Genomic DNA, 13616 nt, shown 5'->3' with positions numbered 1-13616 from the left:
CAAAGTAAAAATTACTTTTTACAAGGGGTGTTACATCTATTTTACATGACATAATCTGTCAAAGTAAATCAATTTGTGATTTCCACAAAAACAAACTATGCACATTTCTTTCTCATTCAACTTGTGCTACATGACTTTCTGTACCTTGATTTTAACCAGATTCTAACCAGGGCCCAAATGAATATGATCATCTACCAAATGTCAACAATTCTACCATAATTAGATTGGAGTTGTATTTTTAAATAAGTAATGGCACGCATGTGTCCTAATATGAAACTAGTGGGTGATAACATATAGGGTAAAGATGTTTGTGAATATGACTTTTAAGACATTTTTATCTCAATTTAAAAGTCAAGTCTGACTCCAAACTAACAAAGTAATAAATCTGTCTCTTAATACCTTACTATGACCCTACCCGGTCTGCGGCCTTCAACCCTACTTCCCAATCTTTATAATCAGCACACGGGCAAGATATAAATGATTTATTTCCTTAAACAGTAGAGAACTGTTATTTTGTATAATACATTACTCATACAGGAGAAAGAATATATATATATATATATATATATATATATATATATATATATATATATATATATATATATATATTGTGTATTTTTGGGGGGCGGGGGTATTTTTGTGTAACGTGTGACTGTTTATAATAATAAACGTTGTATAATAAATCTTTCTAAAAACAGTAACAAGGTGCTTTACAGATTGAAAATGAAGAGTTGAAGGAAAACAATCGAAAACACTGACAAGCAATGTGAAGATCACACAGCAACAGAGAACAAATACATGATTACAAATGGTACAGATGAGAAAAGAGTAAAAACAACAAGACATGAACTATATAAAAAATATTTTTGAGTTGTGTGGTGCAGATGAATAAGGTACATTAGAGAATAAGATCTGTTCAGTGTTGCTCTTTGTCTTTTCATTGGATTTGTTAACGATAAACATGGAGCTAGTTCTCTTCTTAGATCAACCATGTGGTCACGTGACTCGTGTTCTCACCTGTGCTCTCACTTCCTCGTGAACATAAACACTGCGGAGTGATGCATCCTCCCAGAACACGATCTGTGCTCTCTGTATGTTATCAGTGAGGAAGTTTTAAAGTGTGTCGGACTCGAACCTGTGGGTCCTCCCTCCTCACACACCGCTGCACATGTCGTTCACAGCTCGGAAAGGACCACTGGAGTCAGACAGCACTTAGAAGCCCCGGCTAACCGCAGTCAGCACCGCTTTAACTACAGATACAAGCCAGAGGGAGAGTGATGCCTGTCCGGGTGGTGATGCAGGGTCCCGGGCCCTGGGGGTTCAGGCTGGTCGGGGGAAAGGACTTCGAGCAGCCGCTGGCTATTTCCCGGGTAAGTTGGTGCCGCAGCTCGTTAGCTGCTGCCGCTGCTTTGTTGAAGTGTGACCACAACTGAGGCTCCTTGTCCCGGGCAAACTTTCTCCTCTGCCGGTTTCACTGAGAACAGCAGCTAGCCTGGTTAACGTTAGCTCAAGTTAAAAGAGCTACCGTTACTCCACAGTGAAGCTAACCTGGTGCCATTCTAATGGAGCTAACGTTAGCTGCTATACCGTCGGCATCTAATTACTGGTGTTAATGACCTGCCCAGTGTAACGTGCCGTGTGGACCTCCTTTACATTACATCACACGAGACAAGGTAATGAAGAACGTAAGTTTTAGTTGGAGAATTGTGTTTTATCAGCTTTTAGCGTAACGTTACAGGTTAAACAATAGTCTAAATATATCAGGGCTGAACTTTAATGTACACTCTGAGTCATAACTTCAAATTAAAAGCACGTCCTTTATTTTGACACCCCTCAGTGTTCGTGAACTCGTCCGTTTCCCGTGTTCTGTCACTTTACAGCTGCATCACCTCAAGTCTTATTCACAGGTTTCACACAGTGACACTCCTGTGTTGAGCCACTTCACACCGAAGTGGAGGCTGCTGTGTTTACAGTGGCTGGTCCACTCCACCCAAAGCCATGAGGAATTCCTGGACTTTTCCAGGGTCTTATCTCTGCTTGTCTCGGACAGAGAGGCCGCTCTTTGAGACACTGACTGAACACACCTCTCGGCCACTGTGTTGACTGTAAACGAAGTGGAGTCAGGTTGTAGTAGCACTGGGTTCTGGTTGGGTGAGGAGCTTCGAGAAGGAATGTGTGGAAATGGGCGGAATATGACTTAAAATCAAAATTGTGTCTCTTGTCTTTAAAAAGTTAACTTTGTGAGTTATGTTATGCTCACATGTTGTTTATTTGTCAGAACTAAATGGTAAGCAAACCCTAAAAGCCTTTGAGCCAACTCTTTTCTGTAAGGACAAGGAAGAAAGTTTATTATTTGCTCTGTTAATAAATGTCTTGTGAAAGAGGGGCAGATTATATAAGATGATTCTTCTTTCAGCTCCTTTTCATGCAAGATTTGAGATTTTGTGTTTGCATTTAAATAGTTTTGTTTGGTCGATGAATGAAATAAAGTTATATATAAGAAAGCCATGTGTATCCTGGCAGATAGCTCCCATCCTCTCTTCAGTCAGTTTCAGCTTCCAGTCCCTCTGGCAACTAAGAGTGTGTTCAAAACGTCCTTTATTCCAAGTGCCATAAGTATTCCTAACTCCACCAAGTGACACCCAGTCCACAGAAAGGCTATGAAAAAAACTCTTTATGTGCAATACAACCGTGTGTATACATGTATAATTGCCTGTCATTGATTTTCTGTTGTTTTCTGTTGTTTTATGCGATCACTTGTTTTTATGACTCTGTTTGTCATTGTTTCTTGTTTGTTTGTTTGTTTGTTTTTCTGTTCTCATGTAGTTGCTTGTTTATTGGTGACCCGAAAACAAGTTTCCACTTAAGGGGACAATAACGTTCTATTGTATTGTATTCTATTATATTCTATTTCAAAAGAGCATGAAAACACGTATAACTAGAATGGCACTCAGTGGAGTGCATTCTTCTGCTAAGGACAAATAGCCTAAAATTCAGTCAAGCTGCACCAAATTCAAATACACTCATAGATATCCGTTCCCTGAATATGCCTGATCTTCAAGATCCATGAATTATTCTATGGGAAATGTGTGAAAAATATAGCTCCATCTTGCAATGTTAAAGAAAGTGGGAAAGAAAATTCCTGGATCTGCTAATTTATCCGGATCTGCTCTAAAAATTGAATGGGTCAGTTGAATGGGCTTCCTCGGTTCATGCTCCACCCCCAACAAAATGTAATGGAAATTACTTTGGTCGTTTTTGCTTAACCCTGCTAGCATAGAAATGCTGATGAAAACATAATGTGTCTCAGAAGTTTAATCTAAGAAGACAAAGGTCACACCCAGCACACCTAAATTTGTTGATTTAGTATTGACTCCTGTGTTGTAGGTCACCCCAGGGAGTAAAGCAGCGCAAGCCAACCTGTCTATCGGAGACATCATCTTGGCTATCGCTGGCGAGCACACGGAGAACATGACTCACTTGGAGGCTCAGAACAAGATCAAGGGGTGCATAGAGGAAATGGTGCTCTCCGTAGACAGGTAAGATGTAGTAACATGCACCAGTCTGATGAGCATAGCCGCGGGCCTGAAAAACCTGAGTAATACGAGACAACTCAGCCACAACCGTGGTGTTCAGAGAGAGTGACGTGATGTTTATTCACGCTCTTGAAAGGGCGAGTCGGTCTTTTGTTTAACTTAAATGGTTAGTTTGAGAAGCCTGTGTGCGGTAAGCTCTGCTGAAATGCTGTGTCAGGTCAGCGCATTACATCATATCTTTGTGATGGCAGATCAAGCAACAGAGAAGTTAAAAGCGGATTTGACCGGCAGGTAGATGTCGAAATTAAGAAGGAGTCTTTTGGGTGTAAGGTGGTGTTACCTGCTTAGCAAAATTACAAGAGGTGTTGCATTCAAAGATACAAATGCACCATGTTCATGTACACAGGAAATCACAGTGAAATCAAAAATAATTCAGGCAAGTTACGTTCAAACCCTCTAATTTAGAATTATGATGTGATTATAGGATCTTTCAAGCCTTGTTCTTCTTCCTGTGTTCCTCAGGTCAGAAACTAAACTGTGGTCGCCACTTTCATCGGAGGAGGGGAAGGCACATCCATACAAGATGAATCTTGCATCAGAGCCGCGGGTGTGTGTCAACATTAAACCTGGATGTAGAGCTTTTAAAATGACTCCCCCAACTCTGTCATTTAGATTAAAACTGGGATCCTTCCCAGTTACAGGTAGTCATATAGTTTCTGGAAGCCTGCACATTCCTTTCCCACCACGCCCACAATGCCTTGTGGGGCTTCTTTTTTTTTTTTTACAATGCCAATGATGAAGTCATTGTTTACTTCCCAACAGGAGGTTTCCTAGGAGATGGTAGTTTATCAGCCAAGGTCTGACGCAAGCCTCAGTTCCTGCCCGCTGAGTGGAAAGTTGAGGTCAAAGCATGAATTCATGTAGGAAACTGTGTGTGTGTGTGTGTGTGTGTGTGTGTGTGTGTGTGTGTGTGTGTGTGTGTGTGTGTGTGTGTGTGTGTGTGTGTGTGTGTGTGTGTGTGTGTGTGTGTGTGTGTGTGTGTGTGTGTGTGTGTGTGTGTGTGTGTGTCACAAGTCACAGATGTTGCATATTTTCTCGCACACACGCAATAACACATGTTTCAAGTGCTTGTATGGAGTCTGTCACTTTGATGCCACTTTTTTTTAACATTTTTAAACCACTATTGTTTCTGCGTTCACTTGCTTGAAGAGACTCTGGGGCATTCTGTAATTTAGATGTCAGACACTTGAAGCATGAGCTATATTTGGAGTTTTTTCCGTGTTTCCACTGTGAAGCATGAGCTAGATTTGTTGGTATTTATGTGCCCACTTTGGTGGCATACCAGTGTCATGACGTGTTTGTCTTTAAAAGACCATTAACTGGTTAGCTACAATTAAAGCCTGTCGTCGTATATTATCCAGATTAATGATGCAGGACTTTGTGTTAAGTTAGAAGCAGCAGTTTGAGAAGAAAATAAAACCGGTTTGACATCTTCAGTTGACTATTTCCAAAGTTTAAACATTGTTGAGTGTTTTGCTGAAAGAACTGATGGTTGTGTGTTCACAAATGTTAAGCAATATTCATAGGCTGCACGTTGGTACATGTGTAAGATCCCGAGTTCACCTGAAGGGGTTAAAACAACCCTCACTTCAAGTTTGCACCCAGTGTGTGTTGCATGTTTCAGATATTTGAATGAATATCAAATACCACACTGATACTCAACACTTGTTTACTTTGCTACTCACAAAAATGATCAACAGAACATTTTTTATTTTCATTTTGACAGGAGATGAAGCACATAGGCTCCACCCACAACAGGAGTGCGCTGCCGTTCGCTGGTTTTGGCCCAAAAGTTGTGACCAACCAGTACAACAGCCCCTCTGGTCTTTACTCTTCAGAGAACATCGAGAACTTCAACTCTGCAGTGGATGAAGTGAAGAACATGGCTACAGCCACTGAGCCCAACGAGCCCGACGACAAGTAAGAAAAACCTGAAATGACGTCACACAAGTCCAGTCCAAGTGAAGACATGGTGGAGATTAAGACCCCAAAGCAAATATTTGTTGTAAAGGTCTTTGATTGGGTCGAGGGTCATCTTGACTAAGTCTAGACTGTATGTCTTTGCATTGTCTCAGGGAATCTCCTGGTATGTTTCAATTCACAGTCGTACAACTTAATGTCCGAATTATTCCTGATACATCTCCAGTTTGTATTTCCATGATTTATATTTTTATACTGTATATAGATATGCAATTTTGAATCAAATGTATTGGTGCCTAGTTATTTATCTCAGTTTACTACTTTATTGTTCCAGTAGGGGGACATTCTTCCCTGACTCATATCCAGTATTTTTTGCGTATACCTGCTAACTTTCAGACAGACAGACAAACTAAACGAAACATAACCTTATTGGCCAAGATATTGAGAGTGGGGTTTCCTGTGAAGGCACATCAACAAACTTCATTTTTTTTGAAAAAGGTTGGCTCCTAACTGCTGGAATAAGTTCATTTTAGTGGATTTATCTTTTTAGATTACTCTGCAAAAATTTAGTTTATAAGATTTTAGCTAGCTTTCAAAAGGCTAGGTGATTTATAACATGGCTTTACAAATCATCAGTAAAGTGGATATGATGGCCGAGGATGAAGAGGTCACTCAACTGTAGTCAAATTAAATGAATGCAGCCTGTGAGACGATGTTCTAAACAGTATTTTGTCACAGCTTTGCTCAGATGTTTTCATCATCATGGCAAGAGGAGATGTTAAGTCTTTGCCTCTTCAGAAATTTTTGACGTGCGTCCTGGGACATACTGATATGAGCACACTTGTTTTGCAGAGCTCCTTCAGAACCGTCAAAGGCCAGCATTAGGCCGCCTGTGGCAGCCGATTCAGAGGTCTACAAGATGCTGCAGGAGAACCAAGAGTCTGATGAACCTCCTCGGCAGTCAGCTTCGTTCATGGTGCTTCAGGAGATTCTCGAGACAGGTACCGATCCTGCTTAATATTCACAGCTTCCATAAACTGTCACTTTAAATCAGATAATAGATTTCTTGCTTAAAATGACAAAGTACGAGTGAAAAGAAAAACATTATCGTAAACACAGAACCAATTTTCAACCTCTGTGATGTTTGTAGGTGACCCTGATAAACCATCCGGGTTCAGGAGTGTGAAAGCACCAAGGACGAAGATCGGCTCGTCCTTTGGGAATACAGAGAAGTTGCCAACCTGTGACAAATGTGGATCCGGGATTGTGTAAGTATTTTATGATTCCTCAGTACTGTTTTACTGGTGGTGTGTTTTATTTGCAGTACACGAAGGAACAAGATGAGTCATTTATGGCTCCATCAGGATCCAGATCTTCCATTTCATTGGCTCAGATCTGTGTTCACCTCCTCCTTCATGAGATTGAGTTATTTTTGATTATGTTGTTTATCTTGCTTTGTGTTTTTGACATTTGGATAACATTGTCACTAAAAGTGTGTGATGCAACACAAAGGGCCCTAGAGTGGTGTTGTTTGTGGAGTTTGTCTCCTCCCTGTGGCTGAATATTGTAACAACCACTAGATGAACCTCAATCCACAGTTGTTTTTCTGGAGTTTTATTTTTTTATTTGTCTGGACATGAACTTGAATTAGTTAATTTTCACCAGAAATATTTTCAACAACTCCATTTTTTTATTTGAGTGGACTCTTCCTCGTTAGATTCAATACACTTTTATTTGACATAGATGTTTTTTACAACAGACTTTTGTGGTATTTTATGTCCACTGCTGACACTACAAAATATAACACGTTTTTTAACGGGTTGAGTCCAGTGTGGCACTGTCTTTAGATTTTCTTTGAATCATTCCTGACTACTTAAATGTTCTTTCACCATAGACTTTATGGTGTGCACACAGCCCTGGGCATTGGCGGGGTGATTACCTATGCTAATTGGGAAAAACTGTCATGTGCTTTCAACTTACCAAGACATGCTATTCATCAATATAAGAACACAGATGCGACCAATTCTGCAGTCTAAGAACGCGTCATGAATCTGACGTAGAGTTTTATTAGAAAACTTCTTTAGAACATTTTTAAGAAGCTTAGAGGAGATAAGAAGATATTGAGCTGACACATCTTTTCTTGTAAAGAAGTTGGGGTTGAACAAGAACAAATCTCTGCAGTCAGGTACAGAAATCTTCTCAGAGGAGTGGACACTGTTGTTGCAACAGGTTTATGTCCAAGCTTTTAGAACGACATGTTCAACAATCCCTCACCGGTGTAATGCTGAGGTGTCAAGTAGATTTAGCCATGGAGTATAGCTCCTAACCTTTTAACAGTGCTCCTATGAGGAACATAGGTTTACCAAGCTTAACATGATGTTTATATCTACGTTTCAGGGGGTTGGTGGTGAAGCTGAGGGACAAGTTCCGTCACCCCGAGTGCTACACCTGCACAGACTGCAACATCAACCTAAAACAGAAGGGACATTTCTTTGTGGAGGAGCAGATTTATTGTGAGACGCACGCACGGGAGCGGGTGACTCCACCCGAGGGCTACGACGTGGTCACAGTCTTCCCCAAGTAGAGCGCTCGCTGAGCTCGGCCTCAGACTGTACACCACTGTACGACACACAAAATAATCCAAGACATTCCAGTATTTAGCTCATGCTACTCCTCTGAGATGTAAAAGTGTCTTCTCTCACATTCTGCTTCAGAACAGTCACTGGTGGGCAGGACAGTCAGAAAGTACATGTTTGAAAATGTTGATTTGCACATTAACTTTGGCTTCTACAAAAGAAACATTAATGAATACTATGAAATTATCTCTTTTTTTTTTTTTTCCTCCCTGAAAAAAATCCATTTGTAATGACAGTCACTGTCTTGTGGACATGTTTGTCTTTGTACACGTTCTTCGTGTCCTTTTAAACCATACAAACAATGAAAAATCTAATTATTTTTCACCCAGAGACTTTTTCTACACTTTTATTAAATAAATAAACCCATTTTTATGCAGAAAAATATCTCAAACATACATTAAGATTATCATTGCCAAATAAATATTTTTAGCTTAAACCACTTCTCTTGTCTTCCTCCATCACTGATTGTGCTTCATGGTCGTTTGGTGATAATAAGTTTTAAGAATGAAGAGAGCAACACGGTCATTAAAACACTTCCCAACACAGGAGCTGGCTCAGGGGACAGTTAAGAGCTCAGTGTGGAAAATACGTTTTAACAATAACTGAACAGACTTTGTTAAGTAACTGATTGTGAAGTTGATTTAAACTGCCTTCAAAGAATAGCCTACACCTGTAGATGGGGATGTATGTCACTCATGTGTTTTATCCAGTTACTGTTCCCTACAGGAAAATGGACATTATAAAGTATCAATGCAAGTGCAAAGTGTTTCTCAGATAACTTTCACCACATACAGAAGTGAAATAAAAGTTTTCTCCTCTTGCAAAGATTCTACAGTTCCTCTCATTGACTGATGTGTAAGAGCCTCTTGTGTCAAACTCATCCAAGCCCGTGTAGCCGGAGTCTGCGGACAGGACGCTGGACGGGCTCCGGAGCTCCGACACCACCGGCAGGTAGCCCGCCGTGTGCCCGTGCTGGTCCGCCATGCGCAGGGTCTCGGTCAGGGCCCAGATGTAGTTGTGCGCAAACCGCAGAGTCTCGATCTTGGTCAGCTTGGCGTCTTCGGGCAGCGCCGGTAAGATGCTCCTCAGCGCGTCCAGGGCCGAGTTCAGGTTGTGCATGCGGCTACGCTCCCTGTCGTTGGCCTTCACCCTGCGCCTGCCCCGCTGTCTGGTTCTGTGCTGCGGGGGTTTGGAGGTCGCTGCTCCTCCGAAGACTGACGGTAGTTTGTGGAGAAAAGAGGTTTCTGCAGCGTCACCAGCTTCATCTGCGGGGCTGCGGAGCGTCGGAGAAAACCTGCTGCGCGCGGCCGAGTCTCTGGATGTGCGTAAATCACCGGGGGCGCAGCGGACTGTAGGAGACATCCTGCACAATAAAAATAAAGATTAGTCATGTTATTTTTATTTGAAGGTCCCAGTGAGAGAATATCTGCCTTGGTCACGATGAGCAGCATTATTATTCAATTTAATATCAAATCAGGCTACAATAAAACTGCAGTGCACAAATAGAAAAGCTCGAACTATTATTTTGACAAAATTCTCCAAAAAACAACAAAAATGTTAATGTTAAAGGTCTGTGTCTTTTTCAATTTTAAGCTTCACACTATGGAAAACAACATTGCCACATTTTCCCCTCAAGCTTCTAACGTATTAACAAATCAGCCACGTGTGCTGAGATGATTTCACTTGTTTCCAGGGCAAGTTTTCATCTCTGTAAGTGATGAAAGACGGAGGGAGGGCAGATTAAACCTGTAACTTCACTTGTATCTAGAAAATCCAACTGGAAAAGTTCAAATAGACTACAAACATCCAACTTGAGCTGGATCTACAGTGTTTGCACTTACTTGTGTGCTCAGACAGGTGAAGCCTGGATACAGGGGCAGCCAGTCGTCCTTGTTAATCCTCTCCTGTCGCTGGAGGCAGCTGACGGTGAGGGATGGATGCGCATCCCTGTCACTTTATATGGCCTTTATCTTATCTCTCTGCCGGCGGAGTCCTGAATCAACAGCGCCTGTCAAGTGGCCAATCAGCTTCCAGGGTGCGCGTCCTGCACCCTCTCCTCCTCCTCTGCTCCTCCTCTCCTCCTCTCTCTCCCTCTCTCCTCACACTACTGTATGTCTTTGTGTGTTCCTTCATTTTCATTTAAATGCATTTAGCTCCAAAGATGATTAATATGATTATATCTTATATTTATATTTTTTATTTATTTTTCCTGTAGGAATTTAATATCAAACACAAATTTGGAGAAATCTTACTGTGTTGTAAGATACTGGAACCAATATTTTAAAACCAGGCAGGATGAGGATATTATTCAGTTATTATCATGACTAATCCCACTTACCTTGTGAAAAGTTCACGAGCCAATACTAAAAACACGTCAATCCTGTAGAGAAACAAATAAAGTTATTTTTACATATAGAAATGATCCATCCAAACCAGACAGATTGTAGATGATGCTGCTCCAGCTCTACTGGAAGCTGAATAGTCTGAGTCTCTATGTTAATGATTGTATCATTTAATGCAAAATATAATTTTTTGATAATATACAAATATTTGTAAGTGAAAGGTGCTAGTTTGCATTCGCAGATGTTATCAAATCTCTATCCCTGATGGGTAATTGGCACATTTTACGCACTCAGAATATTGGCACATGTCCTGCATGGCACACAGGGATTATGACAATTTGGAGGACTGAGTCCTTAAATCACGTTCAAGTGCAAAACAATCTCCGAGAAAATGCGTAAAAAACTGTATTTCTACGATTATAATCAAATATTTTTATATTTAAATTTGCTGTGGCGTATTTTTATTGTGCGTATATTGCGTGCTGGAGAGTTTGGCATTAAATATATTTACACTTTTGTAAAAGTTTCATATTTGAGGGTAGAAAGAGCGTCTCGTCTCTGTTTTAGGGAATAAAATCCAATTTATATCAAAGAAAAAGTTCGTTTTTAATGCTACGTGTGTTTGGACAAACGTTTGCTCACTGCGTTAGGGCGCAAAGCTGCGCTATTTGGACCAAGACTATTACGCATGGGGCCACACAACAAAGGAGACTTGACAGCGTGAAACAGGTTGTGTGGACTGATAGTACAAAGGGTCTCGTTGTGTGTGACAATAATTAAAGCTCGATTTCTCCCGAAATGTGAGCCTACATCTGTGCGTCACGACATGTCCAAAAACATGTCCATTATTGGCACAACTGAGTTGCGCACAACAATTTAATCATATAACTTTAGTTAGGAGGTTAAAGAAGAATAAAATGTTTCCGCAACATGGAGACACGTGTGAGCTGTGGTGAGGGGAAGGGGGGGGAGTGACACAGAGCTCGAACATGGTTTACATTTGCCAACAAAGGATCACAAAAAGCTCTCCTTAACTTTCTGTCTAAATATGTGTTTTGGGAACAATCTGATAACCATATGCTTTCAATAAACTGGACAAATACACCCGTGAGATAGGAGACGGTGCCTCGCTGTTATAAAAGGCAGGACAATTCTAAAGTAAACTAAATATGACCACTTCACAAATAACCATTGATGCCAAATCCATACTGGGATATCGTGGACAGGTGTGGGTTTGAAGTTGCCAGTGTCTCTCCTTGATTTTTTATCAGTGGGCTGTAGTGTCCTGCTTGTTATGCAAAGTGTAGGCAAACACTAGCGGCCCAGTTGCTGTGGAAATCGCAGATATCGGAGCAGACTTGCTACGAAAAGTGATTTAACAATATTTAACAATAAACTGAGTAAGCTCCAGAGAGCAGGTGATACCTGCCCGCCTCTCCTGATTAATACTTCCTCTACTACTTCACTTTACAGTCCCCTTTGCTTATTTATTAAACGAAATCTATTTATTATTATTTTAGCAAACACAAGTACCAGGTGGGGCTTTATTTTCGCCTTCAGCTTTTTGTTTGAAGGACGTTTTGAGGGGGCAATCAAAGTCCAACAACTCGCTGACCAGATTGTTGTCATCCCAAATTCGCAGCGCAGCCTTTCAATGCGCCCCCCTCCTCTTGTTCCTTCTGGCAAAGAGCTGGCGGGGGAGGAGAGAAAAAAGAAAAAGGAAACTTCTTCAAGAAAGGAAAAACATCTTAAAACATTTAATTGCAACCCGGATGCCATATGTACACCTCTTGTGAAACCCCTCAACAATGTGACTGGCTTTTAGAAAGTATGGAGTGCGCCTTTGGAGACGTGTGCGCTTTTGGAGAGGTGCGCGCGTCGTGACCAGAATGACCCCGAGCACACTTATAACAAGAAGTAATTCACTTTTAATGTGCTTTGGAGTTTCCTTTCACGGGCATCGCATTGTAGCTCTCACCTCAGCTTTTGAACACAGTGTACACCAATTACAGTGGAATAGCTGTCCTCTGGAGACAGTTCGTCTTTTTGTAAAGATTGAAGATTTAAAGCACGAATGGGGATGTGGCTGCAAGTCGCCCCCTTTCACCCCCCTCAACTAAGACACAATGTTTTTCTTTCTTCTGATCGCTTGTTTACAATGATGAACTTTGCTTTCATTAGTAGCTTTTAGTGGGTAAAAAAGAACACACGTACCTTTTCTATGAATGGATGACGATCTCCAATGAAATCTAACATTAGGCTCATGTTCAGCTATAAAATTATATGTTTTATAAAAAACATATTTGTGAGGAGACTTTTCATTTGAGAGGTAGACATCCAGCAGATCTGGACACAACTGTTGTCGAATCTGGAGAAAAACAGTTCCCGTTAAGCATTATCTTATTTCATTTTTAATGTGGTGACATGAAGTCCACATAAACAACCCACAACAGCTTAGAATAAATTGATGGGTCTTTTTAATTTTTTTAATTTCTTTATTAATTTAGAACTTTCCTTAGCACAGAGACAATCACCAGACACAATAAAGGAAACGGAGAGGAGAAAAACCCAGAAGACAAATATGATAATTATACATATGTTTTCTGCCTGGTTCAGTGACCTGAGCAGTCAGAGGTTAATGAGTTCATGAAGGGTTCATGTTCTCAGGAAGACACCAGCCTTGGTTTTCAGGCTGCAGGAGATTAGGACACGAGACGTAACTGTGTGAAAGGGTTATCACACAGTGGTGAAACTTCTGGAATTATTTTGCGTAACTTTGTCTTTGAATAGTGGAATCTATCAAATAGCGTCATGGTGTTTTGTCAGATAGAACGATTTCTGCCTTTTATGGTTAAACTGCTGCAATAACTTAAAGAATAAAAACACATTTTCCTGAATAAAAGGGAATTTTTCTCAGGTAGAAATAATAAGTGTCATATTTGTTATTGTAGTCACACTTGCAGTGCCGCCGCTCAGCCGCTCTGAGGCGCTGTTTTCATTTCTAAAAGGAAAACAACATTTCACAACATTAAACAAAGGTGGGAGCTGCCGCGGCAGGTGTCATAATGCAGCCTGGCAGCAGTGTGATTTCAAGTTTCAGTTCAACGACACAAAACATAGAC

The 13616-nt window shown here is 40.8% G+C and overlaps 1 protein-coding gene across 1 annotated transcript; it reads left to right on the top strand.

Annotated features, from left to right (window-relative positions):
• Window positions 1-1076: 1076 nt before the first annotated feature.
• pdlim1 (PDZ and LIM domain 1 (elfin)) lies at window positions 1077-8977 on the top strand. The gene is made up of 7 exons (XM_034607780.1): window positions 1077-1370; window positions 3388-3539; window positions 4059-4143; window positions 5323-5516; window positions 6369-6517; window positions 6667-6784; window positions 7914-8977. Exons 1-7 carry the CDS (start codon window positions 1278-1280, stop codon window positions 8098-8100), a joined length of 978 nt encoding a protein of 325 aa, XP_034463671.1. The 5' UTR covers window positions 1077-1277; the 3' UTR covers window positions 8101-8977.
• Window positions 8978-13616: the final 4639 nt, after the last annotated feature.

Source organism: Hippoglossus hippoglossus, chromosome 15, assembly GCF_009819705.1.
Source record: "Hippoglossus hippoglossus isolate fHipHip1 chromosome 15, fHipHip1.pri, whole genome shotgun sequence".
NCBI lineage: Eukaryota > Metazoa > Chordata > Actinopteri > Pleuronectiformes > Pleuronectidae > Hippoglossus > Hippoglossus hippoglossus.
The sequence above is the reverse complement of the archived record's forward strand: the minus strand, read 5'-3'. Positions and strand labels throughout refer to the sequence as shown.